This window comes from Pantherophis guttatus, chromosome 2 (assembly GCF_059756535.1).
Source record: "Pantherophis guttatus breed Tessera chromosome 2, ASM5975653v1, whole genome shotgun sequence".
Taxonomy (NCBI): domain Eukaryota; kingdom Metazoa; phylum Chordata; class Lepidosauria; order Squamata; family Colubridae; genus Pantherophis; species Pantherophis guttatus.
Genome location: NC_142064.1, coordinates 67,608,151 through 67,633,195, shown reverse-complemented (window position 1 = coordinate 67,633,195; position 25,045 = coordinate 67,608,151). Strand labels below are relative to the sequence as shown.

The window sequence follows — 25,045 nt, the reverse complement described above, 5'->3', positions numbered from 1 at the left end:
TAAAAATGGGTGCCATGTTGTATAGTTTAAAGTGGACGGCTCAGCCTTTTCATTGCTAAATCATATTCTGGCATGTGGTTCAGGCCTTGATTGTGCAAATCCTGCCAACTGATCCAGTCATTCCTGAGCAAACAGCTCAAAACGGCTGAGAGAAGTATAACAGGAAGTGGCTCATGATTGCAAGCGGCATTTGTAACCACTAAGAATTAAGAAGAAATTCTTTTTAAACAATGTTTGTGTCCACCTCCTCTCTCTGCATTTATCTCTTGATTTTATACAAAGTTCCGAGGTTATTTTAACCTAACTGTTCTCACGATTTGAATTGTAGGGTAACCTCGCTGAACTTTTGCAATGGTGAATAGTATGCTAATGTTTTAAATCAATCAATTTCTGTAATCTTACGAAAATTGCTAGTCTGCTATCATGCTCAGTTACATTATGTCTTGGATCTTGTTTTTCCCAATGTCTGTCTTTCCTCTGTGTCATTGAGTTTAACCCGTGACATTTAGAAATCTGGAATTTAGAGGATTACGAAAGAATCTAAGCCTCATCGCTCACTTTTGATGCACCTTAGAGAGACCAAGAATAGATTAGGCTTCTGCTTGTTTGTTCCTGTCAATTATATAAAGTATTGGGGTGAAAGATACAACTTTTGCTTGCAAGATGTTTAAATCTTTTATTACATTGTCTTGTGCATATTTTCTGAGCCTTTGTTGTGCCTTGAGTAAATTGTAAAAGTAATATTCTCTTAGCTGTTATTTCATCATTTCATCTCAGCAGGGCCATCGTTTAGTTCGGAGGTCTTCAAACTTGGCAGCTGTAAGACTTGTGGACTTCAACTCCCAGGATTCTCAGCCTGCATAGCTATGCTGTCTGGAGAATTCTGGGAGTTGAAGTCCATAAATCTTATAGCTGCCAAATTTGAAGACCTCTGATTTAGCTGATATTGTCTGGGATTGAAAGCTAAGTAGGATTAGGTTTAGTTAGTACTTGGATGGGACTCCTCAATACTACCAGGGCTGAAGCTATCCCAGGAATAAAGCTAAGCATTTGACCATTTCATCCAAATTACAGAATGGGCATGGCAACGAAAGGTCTGTCCCTTCCATATTTGTGTGTGACATCACAACACCCATACAAACGGAACAGAGTTTGCAGCGTGAGAGCACAATTGTTTGATTATTTTTCTCTGCGGCTTTTTCTGATAGAAACCTCTGACAAAAGTATCCATCCTGAATCTGGGTGTCATGTTTGAGAATAAAAAGAGATTTTATTCTTTTGTAAGAATAAAATGGGCAGCATTTCTAGTTGTGGTTGTGAATGAAGGCTATTTTTCCCCAAATAAGTTTAAAGTAAACTTTTAAAGGCTTTCATTAAGCTTTAAGCTGAGCAAGTGATCTTGCCCAGGGGTGAAATCCAGCAGGTTCTGACAGGTTCTGGAGAACCGGTAGCAGAAATTTTGAGCAGTTCAGAGAACCGGTAGTGGAAATTTTGAGTAGTTTGGAGAACCAGCAAATACCACCTCTGGCTGGCCCCAGAGTGGGGTGGGAATGAAGATTTTGCAATATCCTTCCCCCAGGAGTGGGGAGGGAATGGGGATTTTTGCAGTATCCTTTCCCTGGAGTGGTGTGGGAATGGAAATTTTGCAGTATCCTTCCCCTGCCATGCCCACCAAGCCATGTCCACAGAACCAGTAGTAAAAAAAATTGGATTTCCCCACTGATCTTGCCCCTAAATTCCCCATTTCTTCATTACACTGTCTGTATGTGCACTAGCCCAGGGGTCTCCAACCTTGTCAATTTTAAGCCTGGCAGACTTCAACTCCCAGAATTCCCCAGCCAGCTTTGCTGGGGAATGCAAAGGCTGTAGCCTTCAAGAGAAGATAATAAGTAGATTTTATCTCAGATCCTCAAGTCAGGATCTGAGATAAAGCCCAGCCATTACCTTTTCGTGAAGGCTACAGCCTTTACATTACTATCCCTTTCTGAATCTCTGCCAGCGTCCTGTATATATGCTGTACCACTGGTACATTAAAATATAAACTCCCACTTCATTTTTTTTTCTTATTTTACTTCTCTAAACTACCTACCCACACACCCACATGCACCAAAATCTGATCAAGTAAAATGAATCAATGAGCTGTCTAGAAGGACATAGTTACTTCAGTTCCGCTCAAGCCTTGTAGGATCCTGCATTTTACAAGTTCTCCATTAAGCTTTCGCTAAACTTTAGGCTAACTTAGAAACAAGATAGCAAATGTTGAATAGTAAACTGCTCGGCAAGGTCCCAGTTTGAAGTAAAATTTGTAAATAAGATCATTTGGGTGATTGCCTATCTCATTGACCATTAAATTATTCTGCCCCATGCTCTCTTTTATTTTCCCTTGTTTTTCTTCCTTTTACTTAACAAGGAACTAATGCATTAAAAATAAATCACATGTATGCTCAAAACCATATTTCTACTCTGTAATAATACACTTATTTTTACTCCTTACAATACTACTGATTCACTAGTCTGGTATTTGCATGCAGATCCTTCTTGTTTTGTCCAAGCTCCTGAGGAAGAACTACAAAACCAATAAGCATTTTTTACCTCTCACCACAAAACCAGAGAACTAGCTCCTAGTCTAGGGCAGGGGTCTGCAACCTTAAGCACTCAAAGAGCCATTTGGACCCGTTTCCCACAGAAAAGAAAACATCAGGAGCCACAAAACCTGGCTGAGCATGGCCAACTAGATGTCACTCATTTCCGCCACGACCCCCTACGCAACCGGTTATTAGGGCAGACAACCAGTTGTTAAAAAACACTGGGAACCACAAAACCCTTTTGACATATCTCTCTCTCCCCTCCCTCCCCCCTCTTTCTCCCTCTCTCGCTATATCTCTCTATGTCTCTCTCACCCTCTTTCTGTAGTTCTCTGTCTCTGCCCTGGATGCTTTTCCATCCCCCGCTGTCGCCCTTACCTTCTCAGGCCAGGCAAGGAGTGACTGGGAGGGGAGGGCGAGGGGCGAGGCCAGCCAGTGGTGGGATCACCCGACAGGGAGCCACAGCAGAGGGCCCAAAGAGCCACATGTGGCTCCGGAGCCACAGGTTGCTGACCCCTGGTTCAGGGAAATGCAGATCCTCCTTGGCCCCTATAAATCCCTTTCCTATGTATCTATAATTCAAGAGACTCAACAGATGCATCTAAACTGCAGCAGATCGCAAATAGTGTTGGAGAGCCATTAGCCACTTCTGTGATCTCATATGACTGCCTTGAGGGTTTGTTATTGGCTGTGTGTGAATGACGGTGGAGAGAGGGATGGTGAAAGAATGTCTGGGGATGACTCAAAGGCAGACTGAGAATGTTTTTGACAGCCCCACTCTCAAAATGTTTTCACTCAGATAGATACGAAAGTTGCAGACTGATTAGCACATGACACAAGTCTGTGGCCTCTTATTCTGATTACAACAGCAGTGCAGATGTTCAATCCTTTAGTTATGAATCCCTGCTCTAGAATAACTGAGTTGGAAGGGACCTTGGAGGTTTTCTAATCCAACCTATTGCTCAAGCAGGAAACCATATACCTGTCCAATCTCTTCTTAAAAACCTCCAGTAATGGAGCATTCACAACTTCTGAGACAACCATTCCCTTGATTAATTGATTCCACTGTCAGGAAATTTCTCCTTGATTCAAAGTTGGATCTCTCTTTGATAAACTTCCATCCATTAGTTCTTGTCCTGCCCTCAGAAGCTTTGTAGAATAGGTTGACTCTTCTTCTCTCTGACAGCTCCTCAAATATTGGAAGACTCATCCCCAGTCCTTTGTTAGATTAGACACAGCCAATTGCCGCAATTTTTTTTTTTAATTTGATTTATATGCCGCCCTTCTCCGGAGACTAAGGGCAGCTTACAATGCGCTAAGCAATAGCCTTCATCCTTTTGTATATTTATACAAAGTCAGCTTATTGCCCCAACAACTGGGTCCTCAATTTACCTACCTTAGAAAGGATGGAAGGCTGAGTCAACCTTGAGCCTGGCGAGATTCGAACCTGCAGTAATTGCAGGCAGCTGGTCTTAATAACAGGGTGCTTTAGACCACTGTACTACCAAGCAAATGGTCATTGTATGCTTTTACTCCAGTCCCCTAATCATCTTTGTTGCTTTTCTCTGCACTCTTTCTAGAGTTTCAACATCTTTTTTGTATTGAAATGACCAATGATTGAATGATTCCAAGTATGGTCTTACCAGTGTAGTATAAAGTGGTACTAGCATTTTACATTACCTTCTTCCTACGGTTGCTCTGCAGCAAAATCCACATCATCAACATTCATTCTTGTACTTGGTTCCAGCTTCAGCACAATGACATAGCCATTTTTCAGCATCAATAGATCAATAAAAAGAAGGAGCATTTGGTATTTCAGTTTGATTCAAGTGCAGTTTTTACTCTTCTGTTGTACTGTATTTTTCCATCAATAATCAGTAGATGGCAGCAGGAGACAACAGAATTCTCATTTTGTTGCTGTATCCCAAGTGGAAGGACAGTAATTACAATATGAATACAATATATATTTTCCCTCAATATGTGGGAAATGTGAGCATGTGTGTGTTTCTGAAAATATGGGATTGGATTGGGTACATAGGCATTGAGTGGGTGTGGATGTGCACATTTGGAATCAAAGGCAAAGAGGTTTTTACAATTACTTTGTATTGTTGTTGTACATTGCTATGAGTTCAAGTGAAATGTAGCAATACTTAAAAAATTAATATGATGAACTAAAATATCACCACTCTGGGTTTAATTATTTATTATTTATTTTGTCGCATTTCTATGTTGCCCAACTCCCAAGGGACTCTGGGCAGCTTACAACAGAGAATAAAACAATATCCCATATAAAAGTTAAAAGAAGACATTAAAACATTAAAACATTAAAACAATGAAAAGAAGAACTAGGACTGGTGTTCTAGCATTAGTCCAATTTCTAAGGTGTTGCCTCAAAAAAAGAGGGGGCCAACCTATTCTCCAAAGCACCTGAAGGCAGGACAAAATGGATGGAAACTGATCAAGGAGAGAACCAACCTAGAAATAAGGAGAAATTTCTTGACAATGGAATCAATTAATCAGTGGAATGGCTTTCCTTCGGAAGTTGTGGGTTCTCCATCACTGAAAATTTTTAATAAGAGATTGGACAACCATTTGTCTGAAATGGTATTTTAAAAAGTCTGGCTAGGTGGCTCAGTGGCTAAGACGCTGAGCTTGTCGATCAGTTAATTTAGTTTAGTTTATTTGATTTGTATACCGCCCTACTCCCGAAGGACTCAGGGCAGTGAACAGCCAACAATAAAATACATAAATACACAAAATTTAAAAACCCGATAAAATCAAATTTAACTTTTTGGCCCAGACAAATTAAAATACCCCAATAATTTAAAAACAGATTAAAATTTACATATTTAAAAAGGGAAGAGATCAGGCCAAGCCCGCTTGATGGAATAAAAAGGTCTTCACAGCACGGCGGAAGGAGCGCAGATCCGGGATCCTCCGTATCTCCGGGGGGAGCTCATTCCAGATGGTAGGTGCCCCCACAGAGAAGGCTCTCCCCCTAGGGGCCGCCAGTCGACACTGTTTGGCTGACGGCACCCGGAGGAGTCCCTCTCTATGAGAGCGTACTGGCCGGTGGGAGGCTATTGGTGGTAGTAGGCGGTCCCGTAAATAACCAGGCCCTAAGCCATGGAGCGCTTTAAAGGTGGTAACCAAAACCTTGAAGCGCACCCGGAAGACCACCGGGAGCCAGTGCAGCTCGCGCAGGAGAGGTGTTACATGGGAGCGCCATGTCGCTCCCATTACCACCCGCGCGGCCACACTCTGCGCCAGTTGGAGCCTCCGGGTGCTCCTCAAGGGGAGCCCCATGTAGAGAGCATTACAATAGTCCAGGCGGGAGGTGACGAGGGCATGAGTGACCGTGCGTAACGAGTCCCGATCCAGAAAGGGACGCAACTGGCGAATCAGGCAGACCTGATAAAAAATCCTCCCGGTCACGGCCCTCAAGTGCTCTTCTAAAGACAGCCGTGAATCCAGGAGGACGCCCAAGTTGCGAGCCCTCTCCGTGGGGGCCAATGATTCGCTCCCAATAGTCAGTGATGGCGTCAACTGGCTATATCGGGACGTCGGAAACCACAGCCACTCGGTCTTGGATGGGTTGAGCCTGAGCCTGTTCCTCCCCATCCAGATCAGAAACTTCAGCAGTTCAAATCCCTATACAGGTCTCTCCTGCGTGAGCAGGGGGTTGGACTAGATGACCTCCAAGGTCCCTTCTAGCTCTGTTATTGTTAAAGGTATAGGATCTCCTGCTTGAGCAGGGGGTTGGACTAGAAGACCTCCAAGGCCCCCTCCAACTCTGTTATGATGTAATTCGATCAAATCTGTCTTGTAACTAGGAGGGAGGAGTGGTAACATTTTAGAACGGACTTGCGTCCAACAATTGGGTGATTTTTTTTTCTCTTCCCTCAGCCAGATCTAAGCTTTTTTGGAACTCAGTTTTTCATTTGCTTGCTTGTCCCCATCCCCCCACTCCACCCAATATAATTTAGTTCTATTCAGTTTTTCAGTGAAAATCGTGCTGATAGGCAGATAAGTGGAATCTGAAGCCCTTTTGCACTATTTCTTTCCAGGAAAAAACCCAAAGAGGACGTACTAGCTAGCAGATGGATTGTGGGGATATTGTCCTCTGAAAGGACAGGGCTAAACCATGCTTACTATGATGCACAATTGCAATTTTTGATTTGGGATGCAAGGATTGGAGTTGGAATTGTCACTGAAAAAAATGTCATGTAGTTTAAGACAATTTTTTAACTAATGCAGTGTATTTATTACTCCAGCCAGATGAACTGTATTTTGAAGAAGGAGACATTATCTACATTTCTGATATGGTGAGTTGATAAACAAGCCACTAAACCACTCTCTCCTTAAGAGAATAAAGTGACCATTGAACTCCCAGTTGCCTTTTTCAGCACTGATTTCTTTTTCCTCCAGAGTGACACAAATTGGTGGAAAGGAACCTGTAAAGGAAGAACTGGACTAATCCCCAGCAACTATGGTAATTTCGTGAATTGTGTTCCGAGAGATAGTTGTGAAGCAAAATAAAAATAATGATCCTTTAACACCATCAGACAACAGCACCTGCCTATCCCAGGTCCTTGGGAAGGACCCAGTAGGTGAATAAAAGTGCTAAATTCAGTCTAAACATCTGGCTAACTATCCTGGCTAACTATCCGACCAACCATAAGAAGAATAATGCGCTTTTCAGGTACATCTGTGAGTAGAATTAAAACTGAGATTCTGAACAACAAAATACATTAGGAACGTTATACTCTGTTGGCCAAGTTTCTTGGCACTTGCTTTGCTTAGCTTCTCCCTTAAATTTAGATTATTGATCTTTTTTTAGTTCAACAATTTATCTTTAGAAAATTTGCTTTCTGATTGTGGTAACCATTTTACCATAGCACCCTTCATATTATAGAAATCTCTGCTATAATTTTGAAGTCTTGTTAAGGATGTCCTGTGCAATATTAAAAGTCAGTATTCACAGATCAGAAAGGGGAGCTGTTGAAAAGTTGAACATAGAGACATTTTGTTCTGAGATGACCAATCCAGGATGACTTTGTATATATGCTTAAACTCTGAACAAGTTAACAGTGATTCTCAAAAGAGGCCTGGTAAACTATAGCTCTGAATGAGAATTTCTGAGAAATCAAGATTCCTAGACTGTTCCCAGCCCATTGAACCCTTTGGCTGGGATCCAAATGTTAGATGATGAATTCTGCTTATGCCACAAAGATATTCATATTTCTCTTATCCTCAGCAGTTACAAACCATCTCCTAGATTCAAAAGATGTTCAGAAACAAGCCTGGACAGATTATGAAGAGCTGCTTCAAGAATGCATTCTATTGTGTCATTCACCATATCCAAGCTCTCTTTGTTGATTTGACTCTTGAAACCATCATAACTAAGCAAGTTTGAGTAAGGGATATAGCTGCTGCTATGCTTCTTAACTCATACAAGCATTAAATTACAATATGTTAGAAACGGTCTGACAATTGTTACCTGAAATGCTTTGACCTTCAAAAATCAAACTGCTCTTAATTTTAGCAACTTAGAAAGTAAGACCTATTATTACCAGCACTCTAGATCTTGAAAGTGTTATGTGTGGCAATCCTTTAGATACTTGAAAACTGCTATAACATCTTCACTTCAGTTGTCTTTATTTCAAAAGCTAAACATACACACTAGTCTCAGTCTCACCTCACAAAATTCAGGTTTCTAACTCTGGGATCATTCCTATGCTCTATATTGACTCTTCTGGTTTCTCTAAAATTGTTGAAGTATAGTGCAGACAATTGTATGCAGTACTCATTTGTGGTCTGACCAGTGCAGACCATGTGAAAGAAGTGATTTCCTTTGATTTGGAAATTCTGGTTGATGTTATCTGAACATCTAAGCAGTTACATTGCCCTGCTGACTCATATTCAGCTTGAATTCAACTCCTGTTCCAATTTTTTTTTTATAACCATTCATTACCAAATCAGTGTCCCATAGCTTATGCCTATGCACTTATATGAAGAATTTAGCATTGGTGTCTTGTTAAAATTCAAAATCATTTTCCAGTCCATTTCTCTAATCCATCTTGAAAGTTTTGAATGTCTTCAGCAATATCAGCTGTCCTACTCAGTTTTGTGTCATATTCGAATTTGGCAAGAGATGGGGCAAGGAAAAAGCCTTCTGCATTTTGTAATGTTCTTGTCTGGTATCAGAAAACTATGTATTTTTTTATTTTGCTACAAAAGGGCAGAGTGTGTAAAAAAAACACCATATCAATCTGTCCCGTGTAGATTCCCATAGCATATGCATAAACTTCATGCTTTAAATCCCATTTCTGCATTCAATAGCTAGAACTACTCTCATCCTTTTGAGGTGTATAAATGCTCAAAACATGGGACTTATTTTCCAAATTGTGAACAATAATTGAACTGAATCTCACACTTGTGTTATTTTTGTGTTCTTATTATCATAGTATTATGTCTGTTGTAGGATCAAGATAAGCTCTACATGAGGCCTAAAGCCTTGGATATCAGCCCCACAAAATCTCAAAATTGTTATCCAGGTGCAGTGTGAAGGTGACAAAAAGGGAACATTCTTAAATGATAAAGGATGAATAATTTATATTATATAGTGCATTTAAACTAAATGTGAATTAAATCAAATCAAATTTGAGATTTTTCCGAGCTTTATTCATTTTCTTTTTTTAGAATGGGGGAATGCCATTCCTGGCACAACACTCAAAAACTGCAAGGCTGACTAGAGAATTCTGGGAGTTGAAGTCCATGGGTCTTAAAATTGCCAAGGTTGGGAAGCCCTGACATAGACCATTAGTTCAAAGGAAGCTCCACACCCCTGCTTTAAATACAAATGTATTCACTTTTATTGCAGTATACTGCAATCACTCATTTTTTTTTAATCGAATTAACAATTTTAACTATATCCCAGAATATTTAGAGAGGACAGTACAATTGTGTATGTGTTCATCTTTCTAATTTTTCATAGCAAATTGTGTGTTCTTAGATAAATCAATAAGCTACAGACCAGCATTTTCTGTATGCACTGAACATGTTATTATGTACCCAAGGTTCTGGGTTGGACCTTCCCAGGTTTTTCAATATCAGAGAAGCTTTGGGTGTGCAGTTCTACTGCAGGTATAGTTCATTTTTCTCTCCGTGAAATGAATAGTTTCTTGCTTACAAGGAACTCCATTAAAGATATCGAAATTCAGTGGAGTTTTGGGGCATAATATTAGAAGTTTCAAGTTTATTGATGGACTTTTAATATATTAGTGCTATTGTCTTCAGCCCATTAAGAGACAGATTAATACAACTGGCTACATTGGCATGTATTTTTTCCTTTTGTTTTAGTGGCTGAACAAGCAGAATCCATTGACAATCCATTACACGAAGCTGCCAAGAGAGGTAGGTGTAAGGTCAATATTGATGAAGGACTTCATCTGATTTCTGGGCTGAAACAGATCAATTTGTTGGGGTTTGTTAAAATCACACATTCTGCTAAAGAGCTTCCTTTCAACAACACAAGTTTTTGTTCTTTCCTCTCCATCTTTAGAGGGCGACTGAGTTGAAACAAATGTGTGCATTATTTCCCCTATAACTTATGCTATAATGATGCTGTGCTTGTCAACCAGAAGATTGGCAGCTCAAAACCCAAGTACTACTTGATGGGGTGAGCTCTCATTCCTGCCCCAGTTCCTGCAAAACCTATCAGTTCAAAAGCATGCAAATGCAGGTAGATAAATAGGGATCCCTCAGTGAGAAGGTAACGGCATCTGTGCGCTTCGGCATATAGTCATGCCAGCCACATGACCACGGAAGCATCTTCAGACAACTCTAGCTCCCTCAACTAGGAAATAAAGATGAGCGACACCCCTAAAGTTGGACACAACTGTTGTGGTCCGCCAGCGGCCTGCACGGATTGTGGCTGATACCAACGACGAGGAGGCTGGTGTTGTGTCGCGCCAGCAGCCTGCACAGCCAGCGCTCGCGTCGGACAGCGAGGAGGCTGAAGAGGATGTGATGTCAGAGGCAGAGACTCGGCCAGGGCCTTCAGAACCTCCAGAGGCTCCTTCCAGTGGAGAGAGCGAAGTGGAGGAGCCTCTTCTCAATGCTCAGGCACGCAGGGCTGCCAAAAGGCAGGAGTGGCTACTCAGGAGGAGGAGGTCTACTTGAGAGTAGGGCTTGAGGATGATTGGCCACTCCCTTAGCCTAAGCTAGTGCTTTCTTGCTGGAAACAATTTGTATTTATTATCAGAGTATTTTGGTTTATCGTATCTTGTTTTCTGGGCTGATTGCCAACCTTTGCCGATCTTGTTTATCCTTGCTACTTAATAAATTTGATAAGGACCGTTGGTGTGTGTCAAGTGTTCAGGGTAAAACTGCCCTCTGCAAAGTGGTGCAATGGACCAGACAGCGAATAGATATGTTGCTTAGCAAAATACACAGATACTTACAGACTCTGAATGTTTAAAGAAAAATAAACAGTCTTTACTTGTAGTAAAAAATCAAACTTGGCTTCTCAAAACAAAGATAACACTTCTTCAAATAATCACGGTTCAACACAAAAACATAGTTTGCTTACAATTCCAGTTCTCTTCAGTAACACAGACACAGTTCCTTTCAGCAGTTCAACCTTCTAATAGCAGGAGCAGAAGTGAATGCCTTCTTTTATGTCTGCTTAGCATAGCCAATTAGTCATCTTGTAGCAGTTAAAGTTACAGAACATAGTTTTCTATATATTACCTACCCAACCGTAGGATAAACATCCAACATCAATATCCTCGGGAATCTGGAGCTGGGGCAAAACAACAACTGGGCAGGGGAAACCTTTATCTTCACCTCTATGGCAGATAAACAATGGTGGATAGTATGAGAATGAGAAATGTTTGATGTGGGAAGTGGGAGAGAGATTGGATTAGCTGATTTACTTTAATCCTTTTCTGTGTTCAAAAGAAAAATGTGCAATCTTTTTTCCCCCCTCTTGTTATTTCTGTATTTTGGGGCAGATAATGTGCATCATGTTTATGATGCACCTTTGTCCAACCTGATGCTGTGCAGCTGTGTGGGGCTATCACTTCTTTCATCAGCATCTGGAAATATGTCCAGGATTGGAGACATTGTCTAAATGATCAAAAAGCAGTGTCCTGCATCGCAACTCATATTCTACCCCTCTTGTACATACACATGACATCATGATGTACTTACAAAAGAGGTGGTGCTTGTGTTGCAGTAGTGCAATGCAGTTTTGATTGGTTGATGCAAGTATCCATTCCAGGGCCTACTATAGTCAAAGGTTAGGAGAATATAATGTGTAACTTTATTTTACCCAATTAATTTTGTTTTTATAAACATATTGATTGAAACAAGTACTATTCTGATATTAATGTATAGTATTGAATAATTCCTTATTTTAACGAATTGATGTGGTAGCTGATGTGATATAATCGAATTTGCCTTAATAGGGTTTTTTTAGCGTGAACACACACATATCTAATAAAAATAAACTAGCGAAACAAAACAAGGACGGTATTAGGTATTGCATTTAAAATGCATTTAAAGTCTTATGAATGGAATTTATTTGAAAGTGCCAATGCATCAGGTTTATTTAGAACAAACTTCAAAAAACTTATTTCCAGATACATTTGTAGAGATGTTGATTAATACTGTAATGCTTTGGAATAGATCCGTTTCTTACCTCAGTCCCAGGGGTGAAATCCAGCAGGTTCTGACAGGTTCTGGAGAACCGGTAGCAGAACTTTTGAGCAGTTCGGAGAACCGGCAAATACCACCTCTGGCTGGCCCCAGGAGTGGGGAGGGAATGGGGATTTTGCAGTATCCTTTCCCTGGAGTGGGGAGGGAATGGAGATTTTGCAGTATCCTTCCCCTGCCACTCCCACCAAGCCACACCACACCCACCAAGCCACGCCCACAGAACCGGTAGTTAAAAAAATTGGATTTCACCACTGCTCAGTCCATTTCATCTGTTGGAAGTTCTCTTGTGAAATCTGCCTTCAATGGCAACTTTGTTTTGCCATGAAGTAATTCCCTGTTGATAAGAGTCTGAACTTGGGAGGCATATCAGAAATGCTACCATTTTCCCTGACATACACTGTGATGTATCTAACCATGTATGTTTTAGTCACTGACTGAGGTAGAAAAACAGCTGTCCTCATTTTTTTTGCCCTGCTGAAATGAAAGGTTATGATTTTTTCCTATGGACTTCTCCATTAGCATTATTCAAAGCATATACTGTTGATTATACGAACAATTCATACACGTAGGTTCCATTAGATAAATTCTTTTGTTTTCAAGCATAAAATACTTAATATTTTATCTATGTGATATACAGTATAGCCTCCTTTTATGCCCCAAAACATAACTATCATCCTTCTAGAAGAGTGAATGTATGGGTATGTCTCTGTGGTGGGATTCAAAAATTTTTACTACCAGTTTTGTGGGCATGGCTTGGTGGGTGTGACTTGGTGAGCATGGCAGGGGAAGGATACTGTAAAGTCTCCATTTCAACCCCACTTCAGGGAAAAGTTACTGCAAAATCTCCATTTCCTCCCAATCAGCTGGGACTTGGGAGGCAGAGAATAGATGGGGGCGGGTACAGTCAGAGGCGGTATTTACCAGTTCTCTGAACTACTCAAAATTTCCACTATCAGTTCTCCAGAACTGGTCAGAATCTGCTGAATACCACCTCTGGTGTTTCTGTGTGTGTGTGTGTGCATGCATGTGCATGCTTGTGTGCTTGTGTAGATAGATGAGAGGGGTGTGTGTGAAGGGAGGGAGAAATTAAATAGATTACTATATTATTCGGGTTTTCTCCCGCATAAAATTGGAGGTGTCTTGGCAACGTTGCCAAGACACCTCCAATTTTATGCGGGAGAAAACCCAAATAACCAAAGACCTACATACAAACACCCGCGAAAACCTCAGAAAACATATATATATGTTTACTTTTGCAGTAAAAGACCCCTCACATAAGCCTGATGATGGCAGATGAGATTCTGTCGAAACGTCGCTTCTACCCTTTTAGGGATATGTTCACAATTACACGGGAAGAAACCCGAAATATTAACTGTACACACACACACACACACACACACACACACACACACACACACACACACACACACACATATATATATATATATATATATATATATATATATATATATATATGGAAAGATGCAGTCTCCAACTGTTTTTCTGCCAGTTTCTGGATATGTTATATCTGATATTTAATACATATTTTCTTCTTTTTCAGGAAACTTGAGCTGGTTGAGAGAATGTTTGGATAACAAAGTTGGTGTCAATGGATTAGATAAAGCTGGAAGTACTGCCTTGTATTGGGCATCTCATGGTGGACATAAAGGTAGAGAAATTATTTTCAATTTCTGAGCCTAATTGTTTTCAACATTAAAGCCAATTTTATCCTTCATTTTGTAAAAACAGTTGTATCCATATTCTACTTGCATATGTATTTTTTCAAATTTATTTCTATTCACTCTGGCATGCCATTTTCTATGCTTAGAATTTTCGTTAATAAATACCAGAGAGAAAAAGAGGAGGAAGGGAGAGAAAGAGTAATTGAGAGAGAAAGGGAAAGAGAAAGGGTTTTTGTATGTGAGAGAGAGAGATGGAGAGGGAGGGAGGGAGGGAGGGAGAGTGGTGGGGGAAGGGAGATTTAATGTGAAATACATCCACAAATTTTGGGTGTCTGTTTTGACTGGATTACAAAATTTAGACAAATGAAAAATGTTGTTCACATATTGAATTGGGAAGTACAATTTGACTTTCTTACCCTTTAAAAAAAAACAAAATTATAATTATAATTAAATCAAAGGGTAATCTTTTCTAGATTTTTCATTTATTGAGTTAGTGAGCCCAATTATTATTGGAGTCTTTTCCAGTTAATTTTCCCAATTCTAAAAATGAAAAAGTGGGCCTTTTTGCTGATTAATTCAAAGTCTTGGCTTTCCTAATTTCTCATGAAGTTTTCCATTTTTTTTTTCTTTATTTGGTGTAGACATCGTGGAAGTGTTATTGACACAGCCAAAGGTAGAACTAAACCAACAGGTAGGGAATGATACACTGAGTGGCTTTGAAGAATTGTTTTGCAGTAATGTAGCAGGTTGCAATTGAAATGATCAGAACTGTTTCCTTCCAACTTTTAAGGTTACTTTTGTTCTCCTTTCACAGAATAAACTAGGAGACACAGCTCTGCATGCTGCTGCATGGAAAGGTTATGAAGATATTGTAGAAATTTTGCTAGGAAAAGGTACTGTGTTTCTCAGCATACCCACATTTTGGATCTCTGTTTACCAAGACATTTGTGTTTTAAAATACAACCTCTGTCCTCATAACGACACTGAACTTAAGTTAAACATGAGTCTGAACTTAAGTTAAACAGTAAAAATATTTTCAGTCATGCTTCTTTATTGAACCTAGAGAGGTCGCGTTCTATAAATACCATTTCATTTCTATGATGAAAGCTTTACGTACCTCAGATTTGATGGGAAGCTAGTTCAGGTTTTATATAAGAAGTAAGATGAGAGGAATTTGTTTCTTTGACCAAACTTAGGACAGTGTTGTCCTGCATTCTGTTTTTATCAAGGGGCCAGGACAGACTTAAGAAACAATGAGAAAAAACTGGCTTTCGACATGGCTACCAATGCTGCTTGTGCTTCCTTGCTTAAAAAGAAACAAGGGCAAGGTAAGATTTAACTTTTTTTGCATTTATTCTCCCAGGACAATTAGACTGCTCCAAGCACCTGAAGGCTTCAGTAGACAGATGGCTACCCCAAGAGAAGATAGATTAAACAATTTCTACTCTCAACTAGGGTTTGCATGTCATGGCAATACCTAATTCCAGTCAGTAATGCAATAGGAAATAACTAGTCTTGTCCCAAAAGACCCTGAGATTTTTTTTTTTTTTAATTTGATTTATATGCCGACCTTCTCCGAAGACTCAGGGCGGCTTACAATGTGCTCAGCAATAGATTTGAAGTGGGAGTTAAATTACTTTCCCTCAGGCAAGCTCATCATGTGAACCCCCAAACCAGTGAACTGTTAGGCAATTTCCAAACTCCATCCAATCCATTGTCTATCTAAGAAGACCTGGAGACAATGAGAAACCTCTCCATTACATCCCTCACTACTCAAACCTGCAGCACAGAGTCCAATTTCCAAACACAGATGGATATAACTGCCATTTTCCTGGACAATGGGAAAAGAGCCAACAACATAACAACAGAGTGTTAATAATATCATGACACAGAGGCTAATAGGACACCAAGCAGGATTGGAGAAAGCAAGTGATGATACTCCATTCCCCAAAATGTAGACTTTTGACTGGTGTGGGTGATTGTGATTGCATGCTACAATTACTGCCAAGGAGATATGACTGGGTATCCTTGAATACAAGAGTAGTTCATCTTTCTTTTTCCCCCTCAAAAATACAAGCCTCCAGGGAAGAAAAAAATGTACAATCTGTAAAAGCCTTGATCGACGTAATGCCAATTCATCATTCATTCATTTATTTATTCATTCATTCATTTTCTATTGCTGGGCATTTATATATGCCCATATACAGATGGGCATTTATATATGCCCATCTCAAGTACATAATTCTGAATGGTTTGCAATTAAAAACAAGACAAAAAACCCAGAATACAATATCAAAACATATAGAAAAGCTTATAAAACCATATAAAAAACATATAATCCTCAAGTAAAGTTAAAAACAAGCAATGATGAGGGAGAATGCTGAAATATACCGGGAATTATTCTAAGAATATAGAGTTATATTTGAAATGTGAGAAACATAGCTTAATCAGAAGTTAGAATAAAGGGAGGTACATTCTAAAACATCAGCCTAGCTCAAAACTGATCATTTTATATTTGTTTCCTTTTTCCTAGACATAATGCGATCATCAAGCAATGCAGAAGAATATCTTGATGATGAAGACTCTGACTGAATTGCCTTAATTTTGCCTTGAGAATCAGTAGCTTCTTTTTTTCATCTTTCTCAGATTCTTTTCCTCTGCTGTGACAAAATATTTTTATCACAATGTGTGCTACTATAATTTAAGTATGGGGAGAAATTCCTTCCTTATAAAAAAAGCTGTCCCTCATTAAGACTATAAATTCCCTAATTGCTTTTTAAATTATTTGTCTAGAAGAGGGCTATGTTCACCCTTTAAATAACAGGTATAGCATTTAGAGATGTCAGCCGTTTAGGGTGGATGGGAAATATATATTCAACTTAAAATGACATGTTTTGGACTATTTTATGGAGAAAAACATCTCAGGAACTTGGATTCTCCATAGAACATTTTCACCATCACTCCTTATCCGCTCTCTTCCCCCTCCATAGATATTTATAGGTTGTCTCTCATTAAGTTGATCTACTTTGTGCTAGAACTCCTAATGGCAGGTTATGTAAAGAAAACTTGGGCCAGGGAGCTAAAATTAAATGACTCCTTTAATGTTTCCCTTGAGAACTGGCTGTGATTGCAATTACAGTGAGTTTATTCCCATGGCACAAAAAAAAGTTGTTTCGCACCAGATGAGACAGGGAGGGAATAATCTTGAGGGAAGAGACAAAAAGGAAAAGGAAGATTGTTTGGTCAGCTAAAATGCAGCCATTTTGCCTTGATAGTTGTTCACAGCAGTCTTTTGCAATCTAATACTCTCTAGGACAGGGGAGTCCAACCTTGGCAACTTTAAGACCTGTTGGACTTCAACTCCCAGGATTCCTCAGCTAGCCATGGAATTCTGCGAGCAGGACACCCCTGCTCTAGGAGTCTTGTCAGTACAATTAGATCTGGAGGATAAAAGAAGGCCTAATTCTGTCTTCTACAATGAAAGAACTGTAGGGAGAATTTGATCCTAAAGACAAGGAATGTATGTTTAAGCTCAAACCCGTCCTCCATGATAATTTCAGAGATGAAATGAGGCTGAGCCTTCTCTTTCTCTCTAATATGTATGTGTGAGATATTTTCCCAATAGTTCATCTTCTTGTCCCTTATTTCACAGAACTGCTGCCCTCTGTGTGTGCGTGTGTGTGGGTGTATGTGTAGATATGCTTGTGTGTGTCCAAGTCCTAAATTTTAAGTGGAGGGAAAACTAGGTAAGAAATCCTCATTTGTCTTGCTTTATGGCTTTATGAGATAATAAGGCAAGAAATGTGGCATTTGTCCAACTGAATACATGCAGAATTCTGTTAATTTATCTGCACCATTTCCACCAGCTGTCTTTTTCACCTGAAGGTCTGGTCGAAGTTGTTGCTGCAAACGAATCCAGCATCTGGATTAAGAGAGATGCAATAGGCCAATCCATTTCTGCCATTTATTATATCTGTAGATTACAACATAGAGGTGGCAGTAAATCATTTTACTGTTCCTGGCTGCAATAATGGGAGTTGCATTGAAACACATCTGGAGTATGTAATATTGGGACTCAGTCTTCATGTATTTATACTAGAATTCATTCATTGAGGACCATGGTATATAACCTTCTATTTGTACAGGTTGTCCACTTAATTTGGGGAAAATTTACCTGGAGATACTCACTATTCCACTGTAATTTGGAAGATATTTGTGGTTGTGTCTGTAACAGGATGATAATGACTCTTTTCACCATATGCTCTTAACTTTCCTGTTTCTTTTCACCTTTAAAGTATTTCATTTCAGAACGGATATGTTTCTGAAGTCATGTGCGATGTAAAAAAGCCTACAAACCAAAAGTATCTTCAGAAAAAGATTCAGTATGAATAAATATTTTTAAATGCTTTGAAACTTCATTGTAGTTCTTCCTTAGACCAAACATGACTTTGCCAAGGTCAAAATAAGTAGTGATATCGGATGGAGACTGTGGATTTGGGGGTGCCATAGAAGAGCAGAAAATCTTACATTATTTACCCTTCAGTTTCATATTTGTTGTCAGAGAGGGTGATAGTTTTATCTTAAGTGCCCAAATGACTTCCCTAGTCTTAAGTGCTCTTTATTACAACTAGCAGAGAAAGACAGAATTGTTGCTTTGCCTAAAGGACCAGAGCAGCGGTGTCAAAGTCAAGGCTGGGAGTGCTTAGATCTGGCCCGCGGGGCCGCCCTGGAAACAGCAAAGGACCGTCCCACAGTGCCTCTGCCAGCAAAAATGGAGTGTGCAGCCCTCTCAAGCTCCATTTTCACTGGCAGAGGGTTGCAGGAGGCCATTAGAACTCAGGAGCCTGCTTTCACTGGCAGAGCGCTTGGGCCACCACAGGCGCCCCCGACACAAGTGATGTCAAGCTGGCCACGCCCACCCTGGCCACATCCACCCCAACCCCCCAAAGTCAAGCACAATCCTGATGCGGCCCTTAATAAAATCAAGTTTGACACCCCTGGACCAGAGTATCATGGCCTGTTACAGAGACTGTGCTTCAGAAATGGTTAGTGGATTACTACTGCATTTTAACCAAGTTACACAAATGAGAGTGAAGAAGCTGCAACCATAAATCCATTCTAAAAATGTGCATATATTGTAGATTGGGTGCAGGCTTTACTGCAAAACTAATTATTGTTTCACATTAATTTACATCCAACACAGTGTCTTGGAATGAACGCTTTCCTCCCTTTTGCACATATAATTAAGTTCTTCAGATGTTTGTCTTATTTTATAGGGCTCTTACAACTCCAGACATGTTTACAGCACAAATACTTCTGTGGATTAGTAATTTACTTGGATTTTTATGAGGTTTTCACTTTATATTCTTGTCCTATCTGCATATAGAAGATAAAGTTTGGGGCAAGAGTTGTAAACAGTTCATACAAGTAATTCCATTTCATTGCACTCAATCTGGTTTACTATTATATAAACTAATAGATCTTTCCTAACGAATATTTATTATGTGTTTATTTGCAAAGCATACATTCACCATAAACAAATCTGACTTTCAATAAAAAATTCTACACTAACGAAGGATACTTTTTATCTGGTTAAAAGTTAACATTTCATTTTGACCGTCCTTGGAAAAACTGTTTCTAAGAGAAATGGAGATTTGAGTTACAAATTTCTGCATAATTTCTAATTATAAGACATCCAAGTAAACCTTAAGCATAATGTACTTTGCATTAAAACCATGGTTTAGAAGTAGAAAACCTACAGCTGTCCAAATGATGGTAAATCCAGAATCCCATCCACAACACCTAGTATGATCAATAATTAGGAATCACAGGAGATCAAATCAATTTCTGACAAGGTCAGCTTTCTTAATTACCTTTCAGTAAAAAAAATTAGTACAGTATGCTGAGGAATAGAAATCTCAATACAAATTTAAGAAACCAACAAAAATACACTGAGAAAAAAGTGTATAAGAGTACATTTGGGAAACAAAATATATGTACCTTAGCTTTTGTTTTGTCTTTTCATTTGGTAATGATGGAAGCTGAAATGGCTCTAAGAATATCAGTTTGGACTAAGTCAAAAGTGACAGCAAAATCAAATATATGAAATATCACTCTTGAGGAGCATTTTTAAAAATCTTATAAAGTTCTACTATGAAAATTCCCCTGGAGAAATATTATCATAAAATACAATACCTATAAAGCAATAAAAATACTGCTAAAAGCCATTGCAACTCATTTATTGCCCTATAGTCTAAGATACTTTGTTAGAAACTAGGCAAAACTCATCATGTGAATGCTTTACAATCTTCCAGAGCTACAATCCCTCCTTCAAGGCTTTATATGTGACTTCAGAGGTTTTCCTAAAATTGCTACCAAACTTTAATACGTCTGAATGAGACCAGTCTATATATGAAACAATATTGTATTTAATTAAGTTAACTGAAGTTAACTTCAGTTGAAGTTACATTTTGTTGGTTTTTATAGTCTTTCTACTTTCTAGCTACAAGTACTAGCAAACTTTTTTAAAAACCCAAAGGATTTAATGTTACGTTTATAGTACTTAATTAACACTAGGCATCAAATAATTTAATGATTAAAAGCCCAGCAAAAGAGATGCATCCAATTTAAGGAGAGGTCAAACTCAACTTCCAAGGGAATGTGCATTGTAAGCCTAGGAGCAATGCAGAAATAGACCTTCCCTCGTGTTCCAGAGGAACGGACCTTGACTGCAGCAAAATCCTTAAAAAGGCTTATTCCGCAGATTTAACTCCCCAACAGGTTTCATAACACAAGAAGCAGTCCCTTAACAGCCTTAAGTCATGTAGACTTTTAATTTAAATTAAATAAAATTGCACTAAAGTTAGAAGTTGTCTTGCTTCATCACCATCTAATTTCTTCGTCAAAAAGCCTCCCAATGCTAGAATACTGAATTCCTCCGTGCCCCAAGCCATACAGTATATTAAAGTGAAGCACTAGATTTTTTTTCAAATTTCGCTTGGCAGTGAGCCATTTCCAGTAAAGATTTCTAAAATCTGATTATATCTCCACCAGCTGATAGACTAGCAAGCCTGGTTTTAAAAGAACAGTGGTTTCTTGGTCATTTTTCAGAGGTAGACGTACATGCATCTCATTGTAACTCAGTGCTGTGGCCTGCCAGCAGCTAGCAGAGCTGGCAGCAGATTCGGACAGTCAGGAGGTTGGGGAGAAACATGGGCTAGTCCTGGAGTCTGGCAAAGTCTCTGTGTCAGAGGCAGAGATGGGATCAGGGCAGTCTGACAGTTATCAGTTGCCTTTGGAGTCAGACATCAGTGAGGCAGATGAACAGTTGGAGCCTGTTCCCAGTGGGCGCATGCTCAGAGTTGCCAGATGAAGGGGACAGCTGAGGAACGAGGATCGACTTGGGAGTAAGGCCACAGGTGAACGATGAACGGCCCCCTCCCATAGGGAATAAAAGAGGAGCGAACAGGGAGGGGAGTTCACAGGAGACAATTAGTTTGCTTAATTGGCTTGTGATTCCCAGAGAATCCTTGCCAAGTTTTGAAGATATCGGCCTGGCAGCTCTCCAAGCTGTGCGATGTTTACGGCTGCTGACCTGCTTGCGCTGCGAGACTCCCCCCTCTCGCAAGTTTGGCCCTCCTCACTATCGAGGGCCTACCTTGATGACGGATTTTGGAATCCCAAGAGGTGGCATGCGGCGAGGAGGGGGTTGTGGGTTTTTTGGGGGAAATTTTTAGATAAGGTTTTAAAGGTTTCTGGGAGGGGGGTGGGTTCGGTGGGTTTGGGGGAGAACCTGTCGGGGAGTAGCCAGAGCTGGCTGAAGAGCACGGCTCTAGAGATGCGGGAACCGGGGTCAAGGAGGGAGTTAGAGCTTGGGTTATGGATGGTCATTACATCGGTACTGTGGGTGGGAGAGGCAGATATGGCGGGAGCAGGGGGCCACATCAGGTTGTGGGAGCGTGCGCCCGCTGGCTCCAAGCAGTGGCGTGCTCCGGCCTCCAATGCTCCCCTCGTTCCCCAGGTTGCACAGACCCTCAGGCCCTGGGCCTTCGGCTGATGCTGTGCAACGCCCGGTCCGTGGTAAATAAAGCCCCCCTCATTTGTGATCTTGTTCAGGAGGGGGGAGCGGACCTGGCGGGTATTACGGAGACCTGGTTGGGCCAGGAGGGGGGGTCCCCCTCGTTGAGATGTGCCCACCCGGTTTCCGCGCATTCCATCAGCCGAGGACACAGGGGAGGGGCGGGGGGGTGGCAGTTGTCATTAGAGAAGGTCTTGGTCCGAGGGAGGTCCTCAGACGGCTGGTTGTGAGTCCCTCCTTGTGAAGTGGGGTCATGGGGTGCAGATGGGTGTGCTGGTTACGTACCTGGCTCCCTGCCACGTGACGGCAGCCCTGCCTAACTGCTCAACGTTATAGCCGCGGTGGCGGTTGACACCCCCAGGCTTATGGTCATGGGGGATTTTAACCTGCCATCCATTGGTGAGGTGTCTGAGGTGGCTTGGGAGTTCATGGGTTCCATGACAGCCATGAACCTGACCCAGTTAGTTCATGGCCCTACTCACACGGGGGGAAACACGCTAGACCTGGTATTTGTCTCTGGTCAGTGGTTGAGTGATCTTGAGATAGGGGATATAGTGATCAAGCCCTTGTCATGGTCAGATCACTCCCTCCTTCACTTTGACCTTCAAACCGCCGCACCCCGCCACAGGGAGGCGGAACCATTGAGGTGGTACCACCCCAGGCGCCTGATGGATCCTGATAGGTTCCAGACAGAGCTTGGGCCATTTCCTGAGGCTCTGGCACATGGCTCGACTGAGGAGCTGGTGGCCGCCTGGGATAGGGCGGCCGCTGGAGCTTTGGATCGGGTCGTGCCTTTGCGGCCTCTGACCCGGCGTCGATCTCACCTGGCTCCTTGGTTCACCGAGGAGCTGAGGGAGATGAAGCGCCGGAAAAGACACCTGGAGAGTGGTTGGAGGGCCAGCCATTCTGAATCTAACCGAACACTGGTAAGATCTCACATTAAGACCTACCTGGTGGCGATAAAAGTGGCGAAGTATAACTATTTTGCCACTCTTATTGCATCATCAGATAATCGCCCGGCCGCCCTGTTTAGGGTGACCCGCTCCCTGCTCCACCAGGAAGCGCGGGAGGACCCCTTGGAGGGTAGAGCCGAGGATTTTGTACAGTATCTTTATGACAAAATCGCTCAGATTCGGGAACATCTGGACTCTGACTGGGTAGATTCAGCGGGGAGGACAGAGGCAGGTCTTGTGAGTATTATCTGGGAAGAGTTTGATTCTGTGACGCCCGAAGACGTGGACAGGATACTGGGCAGACTGAGCGCAGCCACATGTTTACTGGATCCGTGTCCCTCCTGGTTGGTGCTGGCCTCTCGGGAGGTTACACGAGGCTGGCTCCAGGGGATTATAAATGCTTCCTTGAGTGAGGGTGTCTTCCCTGCCGCCTTGAAAGAGGCGGTGGTGAGGCCTCTCCTCAAGAAACCTTCCCTGGACCCAGCAGTGTTGGCAAATTATCGTCCAGTCTCCAACCTTCGCTTCGTTGCGAAGGTTGTTGAGAGTGTGGTAGCGGGACAGCTCCCCCAGTACCTGGATGAATCCTCGTATCTGGATCCATTCCAGTCGGGCTTCAGGCCTGGGTACAGCACGGAAACGGCATTGGTCGGGTTGGTTGATGATCTCTGGAGGGCTCGGGACAGGGGCTGTTCCTCTGTCCTGGTCCTATTAGACCTCTCAGCAGCTTTTGATACCATCGACCATGGTATCATGCTGCACCGGCTAGAGGAGTTAGGGGTGGGGGGCACCGTCCTACAGTGGTTCTCCTCCTTTCTCTCTGACCGGTCGCAGTCTGTGTTGACAGGGGGGCAGAGGTCGACCCCGAGGCCCCTTGTATGTGGGGTGCCACAAGGGTCGGTCCTCTCGCCCCTTCTGTTCAACATTTATGTGAAGCCGCTGGGTGAGATCATCCGTGGTTTCGGGGTGAAGTACCACCAGTACGCTGATGATACTCAGCTGTACATCTCCACCCCGGACCATCCCAATGATGCCCTTGAAGTGATGTCCCAGTGCCTGGAGGCCGTGCGGATCTGGATGGGGAGAAACAGACTCAGGCTCAACCCATCCAAGACCGAGTGGCTGTGGTTTCCGACATCCCGATATAGTCAGTTGGTGCCATCACTGACTATTGGGGGTGAGTCACTGGCCCCCACGGAGAGGGTTTGCAACTTGGGTGTCCTCCTGGACTCACGGCTGTCTTTAGAAGAGCACATGACGGCCGTGGCCAGGGGGACTTTTTATCAGGTCCGCCTGATCCGCCAGTTGCGTCCCTTTCTGGATCGGGACTCGTTAAATACGGTCACTCATGCTCTCGTTACTTCCCGCTTGGACTACTGCAATGCTCTCTACATGGGGCTCCCCTTGAGGAGCACCCGGAGGCTCCAGCTGGTCCAGAATGTGGCCGCGCGGGTGGTTATGGGAGCGACGTGGCGCTCCCATGTGACCCCCCTCCTGCGCGAGCTGCACTGGCTCCCGGTGGTCTTCCGGGTGCGCTTCAAGGTTTTGGTTACCACCTTTAGAGCGCTCCATGGCATCAGACCGGGGTATCTACGAGACCGCCTTCTGCTACCAATAGCCTCTCACTGACAAGTACGCTCCCATAGAGAGGGGCTCCTCAGGGTGCCGTCGGCCAAACAGTGTCGACTGGTGGCCCTCAGGGGGAGAGCCTTCTCTGTGGGGGCACCTACCATCTGGAACGAGCTCCCCCCAGAGATATGGAAGATCCCAGACCTGCGCACGTTTCGCCGTGCTCTCAAAACTTTTCTATTTCAGCAAGCTGGCCTGGCCTAACTCCCATCTTTTAAATTTTTTAAATTTTTAAATTTGTGATTTTATAAATTGGGTGTTTTAATCTTTGTTTCGGCCGAAATATTTAATAATTTAAGGGATTTTTTTTAATATTTGTATTATCTGTATTTTATCTTGGCTGTTCACCGCCCTGAGTCCTTCAGGAGTAGGGCGGTATAGAAATTTGATTAATAAATA

The 25,045-nt window shown here is 41.9% G+C and overlaps 2 protein-coding genes across 2 annotated transcripts in view; one reads left to right on the top strand and one right to left on the bottom strand.

Moving 5' to 3' along the window:
• Positions 1-18,403, top strand: part of OSTF1 (osteoclast stimulating factor 1) — a 32,502-nt gene extending 14,099 nt beyond the window's left edge. Inside the window, exons 3-10 of the mRNA XM_034410226.3 lie at positions 6,860-6,910; positions 7,014-7,077; positions 9,948-10,001; positions 13,870-13,977; positions 14,632-14,681; positions 14,805-14,883; positions 15,220-15,318; positions 16,524-18,403. Of these exons, the coding sequence (XP_034266117.1) occupies positions 6,860-6,910; positions 7,014-7,077; positions 9,948-10,001; positions 13,870-13,977; positions 14,632-14,681; positions 14,805-14,883; positions 15,220-15,318; positions 16,524-16,582 (564 nt within the window). The 3' untranslated portion in view covers positions 16,583-18,403. The remainder of the gene's footprint in view (positions 1-6,859; positions 6,911-7,013; positions 7,078-9,947; positions 10,002-13,869; positions 13,978-14,631; positions 14,682-14,804; positions 14,884-15,219; positions 15,319-16,523) is intronic.
• NMRK1 (nicotinamide riboside kinase 1) overlaps positions 1-25,045 on the bottom strand; it is a 122,616-nt gene that overhangs the window by 28,197 nt on the left and 69,374 nt on the right. The gene's annotated exons all lie outside the window — the stretch shown is intronic.